General features: G+C 37.1%; 1 protein-coding gene across 1 annotated transcript in view; it reads left to right on the forward strand.

Moving 5' to 3' along the window:
- Positions 1-24,604, forward strand: part of C7 (complement C7) — a 56,609-nt gene that overhangs the window by 5,513 nt on the left and 26,492 nt on the right. The window contains exons 2-9 of the mRNA XM_069492128.1: positions 2,393-2,448; positions 4,242-4,317; positions 7,166-7,307; positions 9,568-9,715; positions 10,793-10,931; positions 18,586-18,756; positions 20,396-20,639; positions 23,161-23,271. Of these exons, the coding sequence (XP_069348229.1) occupies positions 2,393-2,448; positions 4,242-4,317; positions 7,166-7,307; positions 9,568-9,715; positions 10,793-10,931; positions 18,586-18,756; positions 20,396-20,639; positions 23,161-23,271 (1,087 nt within the window). The remainder of the gene's footprint in view (positions 1-2,392; positions 2,449-4,241; positions 4,318-7,165; positions 7,308-9,567; positions 9,716-10,792; positions 10,932-18,585; positions 18,757-20,395; positions 20,640-23,160; positions 23,272-24,604) is intronic.

Below are 24,604 nucleotides of genomic sequence, written 5' to 3' on the forward strand. Positions count from 1 at the left end.
TTGTCAAAGGATACACATTACAAAATATAAATTCTGACATCAAAAGCATAAAATGGGGGGGTAGCAAAAATGTGGAACTGTATGTAATCAAAGTTAAATTGTTATCAGCTTGAAATAGGCTGTTATATAAGATGTTCTGTGTGAGCCTCATGGTAACCACAAAGCAGAAATCTTCAGCAGAACCACAAAACAAAAATGGAAAGGATTCAAAACATACAACTACATAAAACCCCCAAACCACAAAGAAAGACAACAAAAGAGAAAGAGACAATATATCTATGAAACAACCAGAAAATAACTAATAAAATTGTAATAATAAGTCCTTATCCATCAATAATTACACTGAGTGTAAATGGATTGAATTCTCCAATAAAAAGACACAGAGTGAGTGAATGGATTAAAAAGCAAGACCCTGCTGTGTGTTACTTATAAGAGACTCACCTCACTATTAAAGGCACACGTAAACTGAAAGTTAAGGGCCAGGAAAAGATATTTTACACAAATAGAAACCAAAAGAGAGCAGAGATAGCTATACTTATAGCAGACAACATAGACTTTAAGTCAAAAACTGTAAAAAAAAAAAAACAAAGAAGGACATTATATAATGATAAAGTAGCCAATTTATTGAGAAGATATAACAATTGTAAATATGTATACACTCAACATTGGAGCACCTAAATATATAAAACAAACATTAAAGGATCTGGCCGGGCGCAGTGGCTCACACCTGTAATCCTAGCACTCTGGGAGGCTGAGGTGGGTGGATTGTTTGAGCTCAGGAGTTCTAGACCAGCCTGAGCAAGAGCGAGACCCTGTCTCTATTAAAAATAGAAAGAAATTATATAAACAGCTAAAAATATATAGAGAAAAAATTAGCTTTTTGGAAATCTAAACAAAGTTGACAAAACATTAGCTAGACTAACTAAAAAATGAAGAAAAAAGGTTCAAATAAATAAAATAAGAAATCATAGAGAAGACATTACAACTAACAACACAGAAATACAAAGGATCATAAAAGACTACTACGAACAACTTTGCAGCAACAAATTGGCTAACCTAGAAGAAATCAATAAATTCCTAGACAACACACAGCCTCCAAAGACTGAATCATAAAGAAATAGAAAATCTGGAGCGAGCTGTAGCAGCCTGGGGCCAGAGCGGGAGGCTGGCGGCCGGCGCGGTGGCCAAGGCCATGCGAGCTGCGGGCTCAGCGTGTGGAGCGTGATCCCAGCTGCTGGGCGCTGGGCTCTGGGTCTCTAACCCCGTGCCGGAGCAGGGCCAGGATGCCCGCCGGTCGGGGTGGGAGAGGAGCGGCGGTGACAACTGTGCAGGTGAGCGGTGTGAGCCCTACTTGCATGGCGGCGGCACGGCATGGCAGCGCAGCTGTTGTCCTTGGTTTCTCCCGGGTTCTGGTTATAAATTACTTGTCACGCAGGAAATTCGAGGCCTGGCCCTAGTTTCACATCACCCAAGCCTAGACAAAAGCTGGAGCCGGCCCGGTGACACTTTGAGGCCATGATCTTGGCCATGAGGCCATGGTTTTGCTGTGACTATTAAACTGCCGCAATAAAAGCTGGTGGGTTAGATTAGATTTGGTGGGTTAGATTTGGATTAGATTTTGTGCACATGCTGCCAGATTCAGCTAACGCTGAACTGACGCCAAACTAATTCTGCTGCTTTTAACAGGCGAGAGTTGCCACTCCTTGGACAGAAGACGTCTTTCAAGTCCAATCTAGTTTGTGACTCCCAAAAGGATAATAAAACATGACATTGAGTCGGAGTGGCTTAAATCAGAGGACATACCAAACACTTGTTAGGATTCTACAGGTGAAAGTCGCTTTACAAAGGAGTGCATTAACTCCTTAGGTAGGAGAGAAAAAAAAAAAAAACCAGAAAAAAGAAATAGAAAATCTGAATAGACCAAAACGGAATAAGGAGATTAAATCAGTAATAAAAAGTCTGCAACAAAGAAAAGCCCAGGACCTGATGGCTTCGCGGCTGAATTCTACGAAACATTTAAAGAAGAACCAACACCAATCCTTCTCAAACTTTTCCAAAATGTCAAAAAGGAGAGAATACTTTCAAACTCTTTTTTTTTTTTTTACAAGGCCAGCATTATTCTGATACCAAAGCCAGACAAGAATATTATATTAAATAATAAAAGAAAATTACATGCCATTATCCTTGATGAACATAGATGAAAAATCCTCAACAAAATACTAGCCAACTGAATTCAATAACAAACTAATCACTTGAGCCCAGGAGTTCGAGCTGCAGTGAACTATGACTACACCACTGCACTCCAGCCTGGGCAACAGAGCAAAATTCTGTCTCAAAAAAAAAAAAAAAAAAAAAAGCTAAAATAATGCTCTTTATTGTTTTTCTTTTTTAGGAAATAAGCTTATTCATTTTGGTGGGATTTACAGGAGGCTTTCAAATATTTTCAAGGTGAGAATTTTTCTGGATTGTGTGTGAAAATCATTAAAATTATTATTTTTTAATTTTTAGAAAACTTTGTAGTATGGTCAAATTTTTACATTACCACTTGAGTTAGTTTATCCCTCCAACATGTTTTCTCTTTTCATATTTTTAGAAAAGACAATGATAATGGTTTATTCTTATTCTTATTTTACTTTATATTTTCCCTGTAAGGAAGAAACTTAAAGACTAAAAATACCTCAGTGTTTTTGCCCAGTACCATGGTTTTACCTGTAATTCAGAGAATTATAGCAGACTTATACATCATAGAGCTCTATTTGATCTTTAAATGTAATCCTTGTAAAACAGTCTCTGGATTTTAAAAGTTGAGAGTTTTTAAAGAAAATAGATTTATTGGTTCTTGAGACCTGGAAAAAAGCCAGCATCATTTACCCCCAGCGTACTTTCACTGTCAGACTGATGGACAGAGGCAGGTCAGTTCTCTTTAGGGAACTATGAGAATGTGTGTTGAGCCTGTGCTAGGTAACAGGAATACAAAGAAGAGCAAAGTGACACCAAGAGTCTGCTGGGTGATTCAGATCTTGAGGCCATCCATTGAAACACGAATGCACTGAGGGCTCTGAGAGAGGCTGCTCAGGGTGATGTGGGAACATGAGGATGAAAGGCCAAGCAGGCTTCCTCTGGTAAGCCTCTGCATTTGTGGAGGGCTTCTGTTTTCCTCTGGGACCCAAACTAGACAAATAACAGTACATGCAGATTATCCAAGGGTCAAAGATACTCTGGTATTCGGATCATTGGTGCCATATAAATCTACAAGTTAGCAAGGTTGGTTCTATAAAAGCACTGGAGACATGCATTACTGAATGCGATTCATTAATTTCAGAGTAACCTGACTGTCTTAAGATATGCAAGAATCACCTTGACTCGAGATATCTCCCAGGTTAGGACTGTGCTGAGAATCCAGAAATAAGGAGTCCTGGTTCCTCTACCCCTTGTATTGTTTTAGGCAAGGATTCTTTAATCTCTTACAGTTAACCCATGTGACCTCCTCTTGGTGACGTGGCCACAGTAGAGCGTTGTATGAGAGTCAACTCTCCATTCCCACATGTGCTTCCTTGATTTATTTGTTTATCACTCAACCAGATGCTGATAGTATGCGCTTTATTTGAGTGGAACTGTTTAAGCTCAAATTGCTCCACTTGGGTGTGTGCTTGAGAAGTGGCATAAATGAACAGAGGGACATTTAAGTAAATTCCTGTCCCGTTAGCCCACATCTCATAAGGTCTTATTAGAGCTTCTTATCTCTCAGTTAAGAATTTCTGGGTAACTCTCCAACTCATCATTCAGAATCCCTTCAAGGGCCATGATACCTTCCTCCTGTATGTTCTCACCTGCCCTCACAACTCCGAATGCTTCCTTATCTATATTTCCATGACTCATTATATTGTATACATTTCTGTTATGAAATTTATCAAATCAGCTCTATTGTATTATGATTATTTGTTTATACATCTATGTCTCTGTCCTTCTACCAATAGTCAGTGACCTATCTCTTTTATTATTTCTTCAACTGTAGTGTTTTAATAGTACATGGTATGTAATGGATGTTTAATAAATGTTAATCTCTAAGAAGATGGCTCTTCCTCCCTATGATTATTATATGTTTAGGGATACTTTTAGTGTTTGTTAGGAAAAAATTTTGAAGTAGCTTCTTTTACTATCTTTGACTATTTTCACCATTCTTTGTGTCCCCCATCTGTATTTCTACCTGATTTATGATGGACAATTTGACACTGTAACAGCGCCTCCTCTCCAGTCAATTGCCAGTGGGACTCCTATGCCTCTTGGTCAGAATGCAATGGCTGTACCAAGACTCAGGTAGGACCCCACAAAACTTTGTATGTGATAAATTTATATGCAGAAATAGCTTAGCTATGACCCAGATGGTATTAACTTTTGAATGTTCATTAATTAATGTTAATGTTTCTTGAAAATTGTTAGTAACTTTGAAGGGAGAAAAATGTGACTTGTTAATAATTAATATTGTGATAAAATAATTTCTACATTCAGTTTTCTTTAAAGACTTTTCTAGATGTTACTTTTGAGCTAGAAATATATACAGGCTAAAAGTTAAAGGCAATTCACTAATTCTTTTACTATTAGAGAAATAGGAGTAACATGAAATAAAATTTGTAGATAATTTAAAATTTGTTTTATATTCACTGGGTTAAATTTTTCTTCTCATTTCAAACAAACACTAACAAATAGCAAAATGGTTGGTTGGTTTTACTTCACAAAATGGTTGCTTGGTTTTAATTCATGGCTGTGAAAAATAAAACATTTTGCAATGCTTTAAAATTTCTTTCCTAAGTAATGCAAATAAATGTTAGCCTGACCTGGATCTTATAAAGTACTTCTAAAAATGTCTGGTTTTTTTTTCTAATTATAAAATGTTCATTGAAGAAAATACAGAAAAGTATAAAGAAAGAAAATACTACTCATAATCCTACCGTTCAGGAGAAACAAATATACCAATGTTTTGGTATTTATTGTTTCTGCTTATTTTCTTTCTATGTGCTTATAATTTTAAAAAATAAGATTATTTGATCACAGCTTTATATTTTACTTTTCTAACCTAACATTATACTATCAGCATAATAACTCATAACAGCTTATTATATTCCATTACATGCATATACCTATCTTACCCACTTTTTTGTTGTTTTATATTTAGGTTGTTTCCATTTTTTGTTAGTATAAATAAAACTTTAACAAACATTTTATACATAATATCTGTCCTCTTTTCCCACAATTTTCTGTGGACAAATTCCTAGAAATACAATGTTTGTTATAAAGGTTTTGAACATTTGAATAGTTAAATATTTTTAAAGCAGTCCTTTTTGGATAAAAATATATATTTAAAAATCATTTTTTGATTATTAAAATAACAACCATATTATGATATGAAGATAATTTCTGTTTTGAAGCATCAAGCATCATCATTATTGTCATTTTCATCAAGCATTTATTTAGTACTTACATGAGAGGTATTTTAAAACAAGTTACACAAATGAAGAATTTTTTTCTATCAAACATAATAAATGACAACTTGATTACAGGCAAAGAGGTACATGAATAACAAGGCAAAAGTCAAAGAAACACTAAACATATAAAACATTTTTATAATTTAAAAACAAGAAAGAACACTAAATAAAAGTAAAGAAATAGGGGATATTTTTCATGTAAGTAATTTTTTTCCTTGAGTGAAAATCATTATGCAATAGATACATCCCTAGGTTATAAAAACAAAATTTTCATTTAGAAGGAGACAAGTGAAAATGAAAAACAGTCACAAGATCAGAATCTGGCAGGTGAGAATGAGACTGCTGAGAGTGTGCAGCATGAAGGGCATCCTGGTAACGTGTAGAGGGAGAACATGCCTTATGCAATCAACATGATCCATGCACCGGAACCTCAGAAAAGAACACATTGATTAGCTACATATGAGAGGCGTCTTCATTAAGTAAAAACAGAAACCAAAAATGTATTAAGAAAATTTACTGGGTTCCACTCCCCACTCACATTCCTCTGTGGCTCCTCTGTTTATACACAATCAAAGGCACCAGAGCCAGGCTCTGGCTGATGCCACCCTGCCCAGAGTTCAAATTATATCACTGTGACCTATTGTCCCCAGGAATCCCCACTTCTAACCCAGCTTAGGATGGATGAATAAATCTAACATTGGTGTGTGCATTGACTCTTCCCTGTTGATCTTTGCTCAAGGTTTAGATCCTTAGGAAACTCAGATCAGGTTCGTTTTTATTAATGGAGAAGAGGTGAGAACAGGAAGAACCTAAAAGATGCTCCTTTGATTACCAGTGGGGAGGAAAATGATTTTGTAGATATTTCTTTTTGTTTAAACATTAGATACATATCTTCATATTGAATGAGGATTAAATAAACTTTAGGATAAATTAATTGTAAATTTCTCATTTAGTTTGATCATTTCCTCAATTTTCCTGTACTGCTCCTTTCCCCCCAGAGGCTTGCTTTTCACATACTTTTCACTTTGGAGGTCAATGTTTTTGATTGTTAATTAAAATTCCATTGTAGATGTAGCTTCACCTTTGAACTACTTAAATTTCTATTTTGTAAATTTGATCTCCATATTATATATTTTTCCCTGAATTGTTTTCCCTTGCCTTTCTTTCTGAAAAAGGATTAAGTTTCAGCTTAATTCAATTGCTACCATTATTCTAAAGGTTACCCTAACTCTGCTTCATCTTAACACCCCTTCCCAGTACACTTACCCTCTCTCCTGCACAATTCATTTCACCTTTTCTAATTAGCTCCTGGTACACAGCTTTGGCAAAAACATTAATCATTCTGTGTTGGACTCTATTTGCTTTTGTGTCTACCCAGCTACACTTGACTCTTTCAGTTACTTTCTTAAGGATTCACTAAAAAATTTTTCTTTTTGCTTTTAACCCTGAACATAAATAAATTATTGGAACCTCCTTATAAATAATAATCCAAGGGCCACTGAGCTCAAAGACAAGTGGGTCTGTGGACCCATTGATTTTTGAGGTTTTACTTCTGTATAACCCCAGAACAATTCTCAAGACATCGTTTCTCAAATTATATTAATTTCTCTCAGATTTTATTACTCTGATAAAGAACCTGGAGCTACCTAAAAAAAAAAAATCACTACCTGCTTTGTGTTTAGACTCGCAGGCGGTCAGTTGCTGTGTATGGGCAGTATGGGGGCCATCCTTGTACTGGAAGTGCTTTTGAAACACAATCCTGTGACCCTACAAGAGGATGTCCAACAGAGGAGGGATGTGGAGAACGTTTCAGGTGTTTTTCAGGTAATTTTTTTTTTATAGGCTCAGCATGCAGACTGTAAATTTATGCTATTTGTTTAACTTGCTCGATACATATGTGTTGAATTTTACTGAATTTATATTGTCCTATAAATTAATTTCCTCCAAATGTCAGCAGGATTTTTGTGGGTGTATTAATCACACACTCATCTGTCATTCTTTCCAATGCAAGGGGAGACATCTGGTAAGAAAGGTGAGAAAACTCTTTGCCTCTTTAAATAGAACTCTGGCTATTGACAGACCCAAACAATTCTTGACAGTGCATTTTTGGTGTAGATGCAGGGTGATCTGGTGTATACATGGAGAGTGGGCAAAAACAATGTTGCTGCCCCAATTACGTTTACAAGAAAAGTAACTCTAATTAGCTAATCAAACAGCAATATTGGTCACTGCTATGAATGGGGTGATTGAAACATTGAAAATTTTGGCATTGAATATTACTTGACCTATTGTCTATGTTGCATTTATGTAGCTAGATTAATTCCACAACTTTTAGTAAACACTTATTCTTCTTGTCATGTTCCAAATACAGTGATGATGGTTGTGGATATAAAATGAAACACATAGTCTCTTCTCTCAAAAATATTAATGCTTAAGTTTGGCCAGGCACAGTGGCTTACACCTGTAATCCTAGCACTCTGGGATGCTGAGACAGGAGGATTACTTGAGGCCAGGAGTTCGAGACCAGCCTGAGCAAGAGCGAGATCCTGTCTCTACAACGAATAGAAAAAATTAGCTGGGCATGGTAGCGCATGCTTGTAGTCCCAGCTACTTGGGAGGCTGAGGCAGGAGAATTGCTTGAGCCTAGGAGTTTGAGGTTGCAGTGAGCTGTGATGGTGCCACCGCACCCTAGCAGGAGTGACAGAGCAAGACTCTGTCTCAAAAAAAAAAAAAAAATACTAAAGTTTTATGGGCAGAATAGTACATAAATAATCCTCATGTTAGAAGTGCTCCTCAATGATACCTGTCAAACTCCTATTTCACTTTCAAAATCCAAATCAGATGATATTTCCTTTGTGAAACCTTCCCTAAATCCCTGACTGATAGAACTAATTAACTAACTAGTTAGTTAATGAACTAATTAACTAATCAATTTTTTGTGTTTCCTGTGTATATTGTACCATTTGTAATCTGAATTATTTGTTGGCCTGGATGTCTCTCTTGGTAGACTATGAACTCTGATGACATGGATTATATTTCTTTCATTTTGCCATATGGAGGGCCTAGTACTACATAATAAAGTCTCAAGAAATGTTTGCTGCATTGAACTGAGTGACAGTATAATGGGGTACATGTTATACTTTGAGGACAGTTGTGCACAAAACATAAGGACACAGAGGAATAACATGCATTACAGCCTGTGGGGTAGGGATGGTTTTCAAGAGGAAATAATGTTTAATCTGATTCTTGAAGCGCAAGTAGAAGATAGGTAGGGAAAACCCTTCTAGGCAGAGAAAATTGTAAATCAAGAGCGTTGGAGATGACAGAAAGCCTGGCCTTTTGTTGATGCAGGTGGTCCAGTATGACCAGAGCATAAGAAGCTAGCAGGAGAATGGCTGGAGATGATGCTGGAGAAGTAGGCAGGGGGTAGATCCCCTGGTACCCTCCAGTGCTTCCTTGGTATTCCGGGCTTATGCCTATCATAATAATTATGTTGCTGAGTTATAATGATCTATGTCTTCATAGTCTTTCCCATTAGATTGTAAAAGTACATGGCAAGTTTGGTAAAGATCATTTTTATTCATATTTGTACCCCAACACTCGAAGAGTGTCTTGCACAAAATAGCTGCTAAGGAAATGTTGACTTTTAACCTTTTGACCGAGTTCCTGTGCTCTTAAAGCTTACAAATCTAAATCACCAAGAAAAGCTCACCTTTATCATCTTAATTAATGATTGCAGAAAAGGAAATTGGAAATTGAAGGGCAGGAGGTCAATCTATCTTCCCAGTAGTTGGCATTTTACGATTTAGATAAACTACTTGACAATTATGGGGGAGAGCCTAAAATTTTGAATTCAAGTCCTATTGTCAATTTTGTGTCTGCCAGAGTTAAGAATCATTTCTGTGTTTTGCAAAGTGGAGACCCAAATCATCACTAGTCCTTTCCTAGATACTCTGAGGATTTACCTCAAATTTACATTAGAGTATCAGGGCAGTGTTGGGAGTGGCAGGTGAAGCCTTTTCAATCCTGGGTGGTGATTCCCTTCTTCCCTCTTTAATATTTGCATGGATTTCCCCGTGTTCAGGTCAGTGCATCAGCAGATCATTGGTTTGCAACGGAGATTCTGACTGTGAAGAAGACAGCGCTGATGAAGACAGATGCGAGGACTCGGAAAGGAAACCTTCCTGTGACGTAGAAAAACCCCCTCCCAATGTAGAACTTACTGGAAATGGGTAAGGTGCTGGGCAGCCTCCTGAGTACATCAGTGGGCTGTATAGTTTTTAATTTTGTTTTGTTTTAGCTTATGGCTTGAGGAGTCTAATAACAAATCATCTAATAGCCAAGACTTCTCATTGGCTGAGGGCTCTTTTCCACATCCTGAAACAACTTTGTTTTTATTCACACCTGTATCCTTGCAGATACATGTGGTAAGATGTAGAGTGACCCATTGTCCTGGGATGGTCCTGGTTTTAGCACTAAAATTCCCTCAGTCCCAGGGAAACCTGGACAGTAGGTGACCCTATGGGGGGTGTGCATGTGTGTGGGGGAGAGAGGGAGAGAGAGAGGAAGAAAGAGAGAAAGCTAATTTAATAACGTGGGGCTACTCAAGAGAATGAAGAGACAATAGACTGAGAACAGGTGAAAAGAGAGAAATGAGTGTGTCATAATACCCAGGCTGAAAAGTAATTGCCTAAACTTGCTGGGAACATTTATTTTCAAGTGAAGTTGGGAAAGTTCTGTTTGCCGCTTCAAAAAGAATTCTGAAGGACTTTTAGGGGTCATCTGACTTAAGTTAAGGTTTCAAGTCTTTAAAATAACCTATTTTAGAGTGGTAGACGTGATTCTTCTATAATATTTTAAATTTTTTTAACAGAGAAATAGGATAAAATTACTTTAAAGAGTATACTATTCAGCATGCTAAGAGGCAACTGGTTGAAATTCATTGTAGAGCACTCTCTATCTTAAAGAGTAACCTTAGTTGTATTGGTTTTATCTATAGATTCAATTCAAAGACAGCTGTTGCCATAGGTACAACAAAGTTGCATGTTTTCCAAATATGTTCTAGGCTGAAAGGATGTTGGATTTTCTGAGCTATTAGTTTTAGCTATTATACCAAGCAAGGGAAGCTGGATGACATATGGTGTGCATTAAGATGCTGTTCTCTTTATTTGCGCTCTCTCAAAGAAGTGCTTAACTGTAATGCATTTTAAGAATTTCTAGAGTTCTCTAATAATTTTTTTCCCCCATCAAGTGCTTTTTGTGATTTTTAAGTGCCTTTTCTTTCTTCCTCCTGCTTCTCCTTCTAACAGTTACAATGCCCTCACTGGCCAGTTTAGGAACAGAGTCATCAATACCAAAAGTTTTGGTGGTCAATGCAGAAAGGTGTTTAGTGGGGATGGAAGGGATTTCTACAGACTGAGTGGAAATGTCCTCTCCTACACATTTCAGGTACTTAATTACATTGTTACTGATTTCTAATCTGTGAATTGTCAGAGATCATAATTTATGTGATGTTGACTTTTTGATATTTGTTGAGAATTTACTTATGGCCTAATATGTGGTCAATTTTTATAAATGTTTTATGTAGACTTAAAAAAATACACATTCTTTAGCTCTTTGGTAAAGGGCAATGATACTTTTCACTTGTGTTGAAGGTCATTGAGTCATTCAATGACACTTTTTTAACTTGTGTCATTTAAGCTGACATATCCTTATGCCTCATTTTCAATTCCATGTTCTATGTGGGCCCAAGACCTTACTGTCTGTCCCTGTATGGGTGTTAAAACTCAAGGCTATGGCCATGACTGGTAATGGTAATCTCCTTATACTGTCACAGTTTCAACTCCTTTAAAAAGTTTGTATTTTAAATTCATGAATTATTTCATATATACAAAAGAATGTGGATACTGTACATGTGCAGTTTGAAAAAAACTGATAAATCAAATGCCCTTATGTGTCCACCATCCACCTTAAGAAATAGAATATTGCCAGTGACTTAAAGGCTCCTTTATGTTTCTCTCTGGTCATATCCAAACCCACCCCAGCCCCAGCCCAGGAAAACACTATGTTATATTTTGTATTAATCATTTCCTAATTTTTTTGTAAATGTTATTCTATATGTCTTCGTCTGTAAATAGAAATTTGTGATTTAGTTTTGCCTTTTGTCATTTATATATATACCATAAAATATATATTGTATCACTTATTTTTTGACTCAAAATTATGGTTTTGAGATCTACGTATGCTATTTCAGGTGGCATTTTTATTGCTGTTCCCAATTTTTTCTTATGAAAATGCCTTGAACATCCTTGTGCATGAGTCCCATACAAACGAGCTAGAGTTTCTCTAGGGCGTACACCTGGAACTCAAATTGCTGCTTTGTAGAATATGTACATACTAAACTCTACTAGGTTAAGTTTCCAAAATGGCTGGATGGATTTATACTCCCACTAGCAGTGTGGAAGAGTGTCCTCTACTCCACATTCTTGGCAATGTTGGTATTTCCTGACTTTTTAATTTTGCTTATGATCTCAGGATCTCCTCTGGTTCTAGGTTTGTGTGTCTTGAATGCTATTTCTGTTATACCCACCTAAACTCATCCTGTTCCCCAATTTTAACACAAAATCTACTGATGCATAACAGTTATGGCTTTAGGGGACTTTCCTGAAGATCTGAGGGGAAGATAAAGGAGAGATTTCTATTGCAGCAGTGCACACATATTCAAGCAATAACAGTTGAAATCCTCCATCTTAAAATATCCTTCCACAGCCTCAACAAAATGAGGTTTCTGGCCTCATCCTGTTTTAGCCTCTTTCTCGAGCTCCTCTTCCAAGATCCTCTCTCTCATTCCTTTTCCTTCCTTTCATCCTAGAACTCCAAAAATATTCAATTCAGCTTTCTCTATTACTTTCAAATTTATAAACCAAACTGTTAGAATGTTCAGACAAAAGGGCCTTTCACGTACCCAAATTCATCCTCTCCAGAAAACAGCTTTCATTATAAACAGCAATCTCACCATCCGCCAACTTACAATAGAATAAATTAGTTACATTTAAGAGTTATTGAATCATAAATACGAAGAGTAAAGCAGATCTGAAACATAATGATAACTACCCATATGTTAATATCTACTGTGGCATTTGCATTATTTTAGGAGATTAGCATAGGTTTAATCTTTACAACAGTCTTGAAAGGTAAGTGATATCTTACTATTTTATATATGTAGAAGTCAGGGCTCAAAGGATTTCATCTGACTTACTACATGTCCCCAAATTAGTAAGTAGTGGAGCTTGGATCCAGTGTCAGATTTCACAGCCCATTATTTTTCTATTACCCTTTACTCTCCCCATGTATTGCACTTAATTTCTTTTTCAGCTCTAAATTTAACATGATGAATAATAAGTATTGTAACTTAACTTTTGACCAGAAGGGAAAATGTGAGATAGGCATATGTAGATATTTTTTTTCTCTCTCCATTCTAAGGAGGATGTGCTGCTAATTCTTTCCTAATTATAATGGGAAGAATTGAATGTATATTCTTGAAGAACCAAATTTGGAAAGTTACAGAGCAGAGAAAACAAGGAAGAGCGTTTCTGACTTGGAAGGCAGACATGCGGAAAGTCTGCACTTCTGAGGAAGAGGAATAATTTAATAACAGTGTGATCCTCACATTCCTTTTCCTCAGCAGGGCTTGGTTTTTGGATTGACATCTGAAATGCCTTCCCAGTCACTGAATGTGAAGGTGTTTGTCAGGGTAGAGAAAAATTATAGCCTGTTATCGAGTGAGGAACAGAGATGTTTTGAGAACCCAGTCTGAGAAAAGTGAGGTGGAAGCAACAGGCAGCGACTCAGTCATCTAAGTGCTAAACCCAGAGGTGGACACGGAGGAAGGTCCTCCACAGTTCAACTAAGTCGACCTTCAGTTCTCTACGAGGTGGAAGGTGACTTTTAGCTTATAAATATTTGTAAATAAACATAACACAGAATCAGTCAATCTCTCTCATAATCTCTGTTTTGGTTTTCAACATCATGGTTTATCCAGGCTAACCTAGTTTCTTATTGAGTAAGCCACTTACTTGGATGCTATGCACATGGTCTCTTTACTCATACTTTTATACAACAAAGAAAGCTTTTGAAACCTAAGTGCATTCCTGCTCTGTGGTTGCTCGGGAAGGTGCCGGTTTAGTTCAGCTTCAGAGATGGCTGAAAGACTGTTGTGTTTGTTCTCAGCATATGATGAGTTGCAGAGGGGAATGAGTTAAAGATGAAGTTGGAGAGACTTCGTGGATTTTCCTGTATTTGATCTTGAATGTACTTCATTATATATTTTTAAGAGAGATCCTGTATGCATATCAAATGAAAAACAAAAACATATTCTAAAGGAAATTTTAACTAATGCTAAATTATTGGAGCCTCTGCTTCCTGTTGGTATGAGGACTAGATACCTGAGATTTCTAAATCTACCTTGCTAACCAGGAATAATTTGGATGATGATAAAAATAGCTCACAAGTAAGAGCCCTTTGTATACCAAGCACTGTTCTAAGAGCTTTGCATGGATCTTTTTTCCTTATAATAACCCAAAGAGGTAGATACTGTCATCTCATTTTACAGATGCCGAAACTGAAGCAAAGAAATAGCTTACCCACGATCATAGAAGTGATAGATGGCAAACACAGGATTTGAACCCTAGAAGTCTGGCTCCAAAGCTCTGTCTTAGCAGCACACTATACTTACAGGAGACATATAAATAAAATATGTGTATGTATATATATAGTAAATATCTCTATCTACATTTAGCTCTATCTCTATATCTATCTCTATCATCTTTATATAGAGAGGAGTGAGGGAGAGGGAGAGGGAGAAAAATGAAGAAACAAGAGGGCTAAGGAACACTTCTGAATAATTGAACACAATCCCAACTGGCTGGAATACAGAGTGAAGTGTGAGGGGTTGTAAGAAATATGTTTATGGGTGATAAGTAAATTAAAAAACAAAATAAAAAGACTTTTCTTGTCATTTAAGTAGTTGGATTAAAAAAGAGCCATTGGAGAGTTTAAGAAGGAAATTCTGGCTGAGTGTAGTGGCTCATGCCTATAATCCTTGTACTTTAAGGATGTTGAGGTAGGAGGTTGAGGTGAGAGGATTATTTGAAGCCAGTAGTTTGAGACCAGTCTGAGAAACATAGTGAGACTCATTCTTTACAAAAAATAGAAAAATTACCTGGGCATGGTGGTGTGTGCCAATAGTCCCAGCTACTCAGGAGGGCGAGGCAGGAGGATTGCTTGAGCCCAGGAGTTTGAGGCTGCAGTCAGTGAGCTATGATGACAGCACTGCACTCTAGCCTGGACAACAGAGTGAGACTCTGTCTCAAAAAAAAAAAAAAAAAAAAAAAAAGCAAGCAAGAAAAAGAAGGGAATCTAGAATTCTATGATGCCACCCTTGTGGGCAGTAAAGAATGAATTGGAGAGTGGCAGACCTAAGGAAAAATTTTAGTTAGAAAGTTGTGATAACCCCAGGGGATGTGATAATGACCTAGGGAAACTTGGCAAATGATTGAATGTGGGGGATGATGGAGAGTGAGCAGTCAGGGACAAGAATGGCTTTCTGACTTGGACCAATGGCCAGATGAAATGCAATTCACTGATATGGATAAGGGCTGTAGGGAGAAGGCAAGTTCAGTTTAGGTACCTATGGGTTGCACAAGTGCTCAGGAGAAAGCTGGGCTGGAGATATGCATTTGGTGGTTATTAGTACATGATTGGTAATTGGAAATGGTGTAGAAGAGTGGTATAACAGAGGGAGATGCCTTAGGGGAGTCTTAGAAGGTATATCCAGAGAGAAAAGAAGAAAACCAGGGAGCCAACAGAAGTGAGAAGTGTTTCCAAAAAGAGAGAGCAGTAACAGTGTTGAATGATGTCAGGAGAAGTATTCACCATCTGGTGAAATAAGGGAGATGCTGGCAACCTTATTGGAAGTCAGAACACTGTAGGTGGAAGAGTGAATGGGAGGTGAGGAATTTAAGACAATTAATTATAGTTAACTCATTTAAGGTGGTGAGATGGGAAAGCAGGAAATTTGCTAGAAAGGGAGTGTATATTAACAGGAAAAGGCTTTCTTTTTTTAGTTGGTTGGGTTAGAATATGTGTAAGTGTTGATAGAAAGGAGCCAGTAGAGAAAGAAAAATTGAAGCGATAGGAGAGGGAATAATCAGTGAATTTAATCCATCCTTTGAAGAGATTGGAGGGAATACAGTACCGAGAAGAGACAGAGAATTTAGCCTGAGACAGGAGGAGGGATACTTACGGAGGAGAAGAAGGGAATAAATGTTAGCAAGTTTGTAGATTTCTTGGCCAGCAATTTAAGAGGTCTCTGTCTGAAGGTGGGAATGTTTGTAAAGAAGAGTAAGATCATCTTCTGAGAGTGAAGGAAGTGGCTATAGAACTGGGGAATTGAGTTTTGAAAAGTTTTCAAAATTTTGCAGAATTTTAAAATAGCTATTTTAGAGAATGGGAGAGAGAAAGGAAACTGACCCGAGAAATAAAAAACTTCTGGAAGGAGTGGTATTGAGGATTCCGCTGAGGATGAAAATCATGATTGGATTTATAGTGGCACCAATCTATACAGTTATGTGATTTTTCTATAGTAGCACTAAGCAGCTTGGCCACAAGCATTGACTCAGGTTGGGTTTTTGCCAGGCAAACACGATAGCAGGACATCTAAGCAAGGAAGTTAAGTTCATTGGCAAGGGAGTGGTTGAAGTGGGGAATCATGAAGCCTAAGCTACAACAGGAAGGAAGTAAAAAATTGAAAGTACTGATAAGGAGAAAGAGGGAGAATAAGTTGCAGAACATGTTTCTATGAAGTTAAATAATAGATGTGGCAATAATAATATGAGAGTTAGAAGAATAAGATATCAGAATATAGGACGTTTGAATTTGTGATTTCAGAGGAAGGATCAGTCTGGGAGAATCCAGGATCTAAGCTGGAAGGAGGAGAGTATTACTTAAAGAAAATTTAATAAAATCATACTGCCTTGAAAAGATGATTCCTGCAGCTATGTGTAGGGTAGATAGGAGTGAGGAGAGGCTGAGCTAAAGCAGCTAAGAGGCTTAGTTACACAAATCAGGAACCAAGTATTTGAATTGTGGATCTAAAGATAGGGGAAAATAGGCTCATTTTTTTACCACATTGAAAGAGAGATATCTTTTCTCAAAAGAGATAAAAAACTAAACTTTGTGTTTATCTAAAACCAAATAGTATTGAGACCCTACCTAGTGACTGTAGAAATCTCTAATAGCACTTTGAACAATGCCTTCTTATTTAACAAACCAATTTCACAATGTAATAAAAAAATCCTCTAATAAAAGGTCTGATTAAATCAACCTTTTCTTATCTTCTTATCTTTATTATATTTTTGAGCATGCATGCCTAATTTTCAACATGGGGTAGTATAAAAGTCATACCATATTTTCCAGCATTTTCATGTATTTCTTTCTAGTCTTTTTTGACTGGGCATATACTTGCATGCTTGTAGTTAACAGCATTTTCACACTTTTACCCCCTTTCTCATTTAATGTGACAACATGAATATTTTGTCTTCACAAGTATCATTTAGGATGACTGCATAATATTGTCATTTTCTTTCATTTTAGTTCTTTTAAAAAGTGTATCATTTCCATCCTTCCAATTTTCTCTGTGCTTATTTATGCTTTGATCTCAAACACAGATGTGTATGTATATATAATAAAAACACAAATGTTTATAGAAGAAGAGTTCCCAATTTGAATATTTATATAGAACAGACACTATGAGAGAGAGTCTTCTTGCATGTTTTGTTTTATTCCCATAGAGACTGACATTTTTAGAAAATTAGTTGCCTATAATTTCGAGAGATTTTTACATAAGATTCAGATTTATCTCTTGAAAAAAATCAGACAGTCTATCAATACTACAACCTGTAGTTACATATGGTGACTGTCTGATGGATTGGAGAATTGTCCCTTTTAGACAGAGTATGTGCTCACTTTTCTATCACCACACCTTCCACTGGATGTTTGCAACATTTATATTGCTTGCCAGCCCCCTGTGGGCATTTCATTTTGACACTTGATCTAGAGTAAAACAAAAGGTAAATGAATGTTTTTCTCTTCAATGAAAGCTGGAGCTGTCACTTCTCAGTTAGCCACAGGTAACTCATCTATTGTCTGCTTTAAAATTCTTTCAAGATGGCCTTTTAGCACCTAGCATAGGAAAAATAAATCCAATTTTAGCATTTGTTCAAGTCAAACAGAATTAGAAAGTTAAATTCACTACTGGATCACACAGAGCAGTGATCCCCAATGCTTTTGGCACCAAGGACCGGTTTCATGGAAGACAATTTTTCCATGGGAGGCAGGCAGAGCTCAGGAGGTGATGCGAGTTATGGGGAGGGGAGCAGCTGTAAATACAGATGAAGCTTCCCTCATTCACTGGACACTCACCTCCTGCTGTGTGGGTCCCCCCAACTCCAACTCCTAAGTTTCATGGAAGACAATTTCTCCATGGACGGGGGTGGGGTAGGGGGGTGGATCTCTGCAGCCTGGTCCCTAACAGGCTGCAGACCACTACTGGTTTGCGGCCAGGGGGTTGGGGACTGCAGACATAGAGCATTCTAAAACAAAGTTCAAAAGATCTAATTGCTTCATATCAGCTATTTGCAACTCTGTTTCCCTTTATTAGATGAAAAAATCAAGAGCTAAATACTTTGTTGTTGTCTGTTAACATAGCTTTGTTAATTTGCTCACTTCTGGGCTAAATGTTGACATTAAAGGAAGGTAGAAGTTGTTTGTACACAAATGTGTTTAGTGAATCCTTTGGGATTACCATTATTGATACCCTGTCTCCTATTTAACAAAGAGTAATTGTAGAATGAACTCTTTCCTTATATTCATACAGGCCTGGTCTTAATGAGAGTCACGTTTGTTTTATGTCAATGAGGAGCTTTGTCTTTTTGGGAAGGTTGTTTGAAGAAAGTATCCATGTTAAAGGATCCATGACAAAAATTTTGTGGGTATATCCAAGGCCTTAATTTGGTCATGGCAAAATCTTTCGTTTTCTTTGTAGGTGAAAGTAAACAATGATTTTAATTATGAATTTTACAACAGTAGTTGGTCTTATGTAAAACATACGTCGGCAGAACATACATCATCTAGAAGGAAGCGCTTCTTTTTTAGGTCTTCATCATCTGCTTCACACAGTTATACTTCAAATACCAATGAAATCCATAAGAAAAAGGTTAGTACAAAATATCAGCTAATTTTCCTGTATTTTACTGGTTTTAAGTATTGCTCACATTAACAAAAGTATATTTATCAAAAGGATCATCTTTCATTTTTAAATTAGGGCAATAGTACCTCCTTTAAGACACAATACAATATATTTCTTTAAAAGGTACAGTATTGTTTAATTCATTCTTTTTGATAATATATTTATACTTTTTATTTTCTCATTGAAGTATTTGCTGTTATTTGAAAATCTTAAAAAATCTTATTACTTTGAAATGTTCTATTTTAAACTAACCTAAACTTCTCACTCATAATCACTGATAGTACCATTTTAAGTGTTATATACAATTAAAAATCCAATTAATGCCTATGTATGCTTCCTAATTTCAAATATAGAGTCTTTTTAGAAGGTGCATGAAACTAAAAGATTTTAAAAATACTTTATTACTTTTGGAATACCAAAATTTTCATCTGAGGAAGTTAAAAGACTTATTTATTTATTTATTTATTTTGAGACAGAGTCTCGCTTTCTTGCCCAGGCTAGAGTGAGTGCCGTGGCGTTAGCCTAGCTCACTGCAACCTCAAACTCCTGGGCTTAAGCGATCCTACTGCCTCAGCCTCCCAAGTAGCTGGGACTACAGGCATGTGCCACCATGCCCAGCTAATTTTTTCTATATATATTTTTAGTTGGCCAGATAATTTCTTTCTGTTTTTAGTAGAGACGGGGGTCTCGCTCTTGCTCAGGCTGGTCTCGAACTCCTGACCTCGAGCGATCCACCCGCCTCAGCCTCCCAGAGTGCTAGGATTACAGGCGTGGGCCACTGCATCCAGCCAAAAGACTTATTTTTAGACACTTCATTGTTCTGAGATACTGAAACTTTCATCTTGAGACACTGAATAGTGGAGATGAATTGTGCTAATTGATATACACTTACTGCTGAAGAAGTTTTCAGGCTGATCATTATTCACAATCTGCACATTTCATCTTATTCTTAAAGTCAGTAACTTGATTAATAAAGTTCCTTATACCACACAAGGTGGGTATAAGTAATATTGATTTTATTTATTTTATGACTAAGAATCTGATTGTGGGAATATGAGCGGTAAAAGCATTTATCATCTCCATATTATATTATTCACATAGTGGGGATTTGGTATAAGGTAGATCTGTGGTCTGTGTTGGATATCATTGAAAGATGCTTAGGAAATGTTTAAAAGATCTCACTATAAAGTAGCTTAACCTATAAATACATCAATATGGGAAATAAATTATACATTCACCCTACCTATAAGTCATTGTCAAGACATGGACACTAGAGACACATTATTTTATGTAACTATTTGTGAGATTATTAGCAGTTAATGAGTTGATTCTCTTTTTCTATTTGAGGAAGGTATAACAACTTGGTCCTGGGGTTTTAGAGGTCATGTAATAAATTACTGTGGCATTGCTTAGATATTATTCCTATTTGGGACTCCAGAAATTTCTTAGATTGCTTCAAGAGAGTGGGCCCAGAAGAGACCTCATCATGCATTGAAATAGACTGGGTTGATTGGAGGTGGCAGTTGATGGAGACACTGAGCAGGGAATTATTTCTATTTCCTTTCTATCTTTCATCTAACACTTTTACTCTTTCTTCTTCCCGTAGAGTTATCAATTGCTGGTTATTCAGAACACTGTTGAAGTGGCTCAGTTTATTAATAACAATCCAGAATTTTTACAACTTGCTGAGCCATTCTGGAGGGAGCTCTCCCACCTTCCCTCTCTGTATGACTACGGTGCCTACCGAAGATTAATCGACCAGTACGGAACACATTTTCTGCAGTCTGGGTCCCTAGGAGGAGAATACAGGGTTTTATTTTATTTGGACGCAGAAAAAATCCAACAAAGCGGTACAGTATTGAAAAAATTGTTACCTAAAAGCATATCAGGGATTTTAATGGGGAAATAACATGTCGTTAACTTAAACTTTTGAGCTTTAAAATTTGACAAATAGAGATTTAAATTGTAAAGGAGTTCAAAGTTGCAAGGATCCATTATACTCTACTTAAAATCTTATATGCTTTAAGAAAAGCCTGCCTGTTCTTTTTGATAGTGCCTGAGTTAAACCATTATCATTATTGGCTATCTCCAGAGGGTTTTGGTTGGACTTTCAGAATAATTTTTAACCTTTTCCATTTCTCAGATTAAACAATACTTCTCGAGAAAAACTAAATGGGAATTTACTCATGTTCCAGAAATCAAAATGTTTTAAGAAAGCATTTTATTTACCTTTGTTTTTTAAATCACTTACATTCTTTTAAAAACAATCTGCTCTGAATATCACAAGTTTGCTTACTACTTAGTACTTGTAACAATAGTTTAAATTGATTGATGCAAGTTACATATGTTAGCAATAATCCTCACTAGCACCCAGGGAGATAGGTACTATAATCCTTCTCCCACAGATTGAGAAATAGAGACTTAGTGCTATTACGAGACGTATCTAGGGTCACATAGATTATAAACCAAGATCTAACTGGCCTCAAAGTTAGCTTAGCTTACTGCTTATGCTGTGTCACTGCTAAAATTGCCTGATTTTTGATAGATTCAGGACATGCCACTGACTTCTTCTTGCTTTGTTGACTTAACATTGAGGAGAAGAGCCTCACCATCTTGCCCAGATATGGGAGAGGAGGGAGTAGCGTCTTAACATCCACTCCTGCTCTCTAGAGACTATTTGGCCCTGGCTTAATAACGTTTCAAGTTAAACCTTTTCCTTCCTAACTTTGTCCTTAGCTAATGCCCACACTTCCTCCCCAATTCCAAATCCTCTCTCAAGCTCTTTCTCTTCAGTAAAGATTCTGTTACAACCTTGGAGAAGAATAAGACTTATTTTTATTTTATTTTATTTTGTTTTTAGAGACAGGGTCTCTCTATGTCGCCCAGGCTGGTCTGAACTCCTGGGCTCAAATGATCCTCCTGCCTCAACCTCCCAAAGTGCTGGGATTACAAGTGTGAGCCACCCTGCCCAGGAGAGAATAAGACTTCTTACACAAGATTCAGAGGAAATCTTATAGCTTTCTTTAAATGTGTGAACTATACTATTTTTTCTGTGTTTTCATTGGACTATTTTTTTTGTAGGTCTCTACCAGATAAAATTAAACTATAATTTGAACTTTTCTAATCTCATATGTTAAAAATGAGTGCATAAGCACAGGTTTTTGTAGCAAAGACAGACACTTTCTTTGGACAATCAATGCAGCAAGTGACTTGATCTTAACTCAGTTTCACTTCTTTTTATAGCACTTAAAGGAAATGCAGAGGAGTTTTAAAAAAAACTTCTGAAGTTTGCAAAATTATTCTTTTTAGTAAAGTTTTACTCAAGCATTTTATATTTCCCCCTAAAATTTTAATTTAAATATAATCAAAACTTCAGGCATATAATATATGCCAGAAATAATTGTTCTTCAAAAAATATTGAAGCTGAGTGTGGTGATTCACACCTGTAAGCCTAGCACTTTGGGAGCCTGAGGTGAAAGGATCACTTAGGTCAGGAGTTTGAGACCAGCCTGAGCAACATAGTGAGACTCCGTCTCTACAAAAAATAGAAAATTACCTGGGCATGGTGGTGTGTGCCTGTAGTTCCAGCTACTCAGGAGGCTGAGGCAGGAAGATTGCCTGAGCCCAGGAGTTTGAGGTTACAGTGAGTTATGGTGACACCACTGCCGTCATGTCCAGGGAACAGAGAGAGACCATCTCAAAAAAATAGAAAAACAAACAAAAAAAGAAAGAAATGGAGGGTAGTCTAATATAGTCAATAAAATTATATGAGAAAAATATACTTCTATACTTTTATTATTTTATATCCTACTTAAAAAATACATTGGCAAAACTCTATTTGATAATGAGTAGAAATTATCACATTCTAAGATTACGAGTCATAGGATGGAGACGTTAGGAGCCACAGATTAATATTAAAGGTGGAGAGACTGAGCCAGTAGAACTAGGGCTTTAGGAATTAATTCCTGGAAAACCAGAACCCAGCTTTTGGAATCTCAACTAGGTCAGTTGGGAGAAGCCATGATCCTCCTACTTTTATCTGTTTTATGCCTAAGAAGCTGACTGTGAGTGGGTAAAAGATATCACTCTTTGGAGTGTTCAATTTCTGTTCCTTCCACTATTTCAGGTAGAAATCACTCCTGCCTCTTTTCCTCTGTGGCCTAATCTAACAGAAGGAAAATAACAAGAGTCAAATATCCTCTTTTCTGAGCTTGGACCCTCCTAGAGCACTTGAAAATATTCATATCATGTCATTCTTGGTTGGATGGCCATAGTAGCAAGTAACAATCACTCTCATACTTGGTTTCATCTCAAAGAAGGTCTTCAACAAATGCAGAAATTAAACATGTCTTTTTTACCTTTCCCCCCCAGGTTTTAGTTCAGTAGAGGAGAAGAAATGTTCTTCCTCAGGCTTCCATTTTATCTTTAGATCATCTAAGCAAAAATGCAAGGAATTGGAAGATGCTTTAAAATCAGCTTCAGGTAAATGTGAAGGGAGCAATCTGCATTGCAAGCTCTCTTCCACTCTCTTTTGGTATATTTTTGGTCTCCCGGGGCTTTTAAAGCTTTAGCGGGTGTTCTACTTTGTGTTTTTCATCTATTTGATTATTATCCCCTCTGATCTCTCTTTCATAAGTCACAGCAGTGAGACATCACACAGGGTGGGGCGTTCACTGTGCATCTCCTCTGTGGTAAACATGTTGTCAGTGTGCACCACCTTCCTCCCTTAGGGTGGTTGGCAAACAAGCCTAGAAAATGACAATATCAAGGGAAGGTTCAGTTCCACTCTGTGACATGAATACTCAGTGCAGGTAGGGTTTCGGTGCATGCCAGTGGTAGTGGGGTGGGTGAGGAAGGTGGTATGCTAGTCTTTGAGTGGTTGAAGAAGAAATTGGAAAGGTAAACTCATCTGGACTGTGAAGGTACCATGTTAAGGAGTTTGGATTTCATTCTGATAGCTATGGGGTGCCATCAAGAGATTTGCTACAGGGAGAGATTAAATAAAAGATTACATAGGTAAAGTCATAGAGAAAAAACAGGGATGGAGAAGGAATAATCTGATAGGATGAGAAATAGAACAAGTGGAAAGTAAAGGAGAAGAGGCCAACGGAGTGAAATGGTAGAGAGGTTAACTAAGATAAGGACTAAAAAAATTTCCATTGGATTTGGTGGTTAAGAGTTAGTTGCTGCTCTGATTTGGGGGGAAAGGCGGTACATGGGCAACGTATGTAACCTGCAATTCTGTATCCCCCATAATAATAAGATGAAAAAAAAAAAAAGACTGGCAATATAAAGCCTTGGCAAGGCTACAAAAAAAAAAATAAAAGAGTTATTTGCTGTAAGGAAGAAATTCTGTAGTGTGGTAGGAATGGAGGTAAGACTGCAGTGCATTGTGTAAGGCTATAGACTGAGCAGTAGAGCTCGAATCCTCCTAGGGGATGGCAGAAATCAGGGTCAAGGTGAAGACTGATCCAGGTGCCTGGGCTCTCAGTGAAGAAGCAGTGATTCTTGGGATATTGGTAAAGGACTGCAAGAAGGAGGGAGACAGAGTACTAAAACTAGGGGTATGTATTCATTCACTTACTTCATTCATCAACTATTTATGGGGTTTGAGGTATGTGCCAGGAATTTTTCTAGGCGCTGGGAATACTGCAGTGACTATAACAGAGAAGGTGTTTGTCTCGTGAAGTTGACACATCAGAGGAAGACAAGTTTTTGAATGAGGTGGAAAAATAATGATCTGGAAAAATTCTTTGGGAAGATGTTGACATCAGTTATCAGCTGGGCTGGGGATTGGAAGCTGCTCACCAATTTT

This window comes from Eulemur rufifrons, chromosome 17 (assembly GCF_041146395.1).
Source record: "Eulemur rufifrons isolate Redbay chromosome 17, OSU_ERuf_1, whole genome shotgun sequence".
In the NCBI taxonomy this organism is placed as follows: domain Eukaryota; kingdom Metazoa; phylum Chordata; class Mammalia; order Primates; family Lemuridae; genus Eulemur; species Eulemur rufifrons.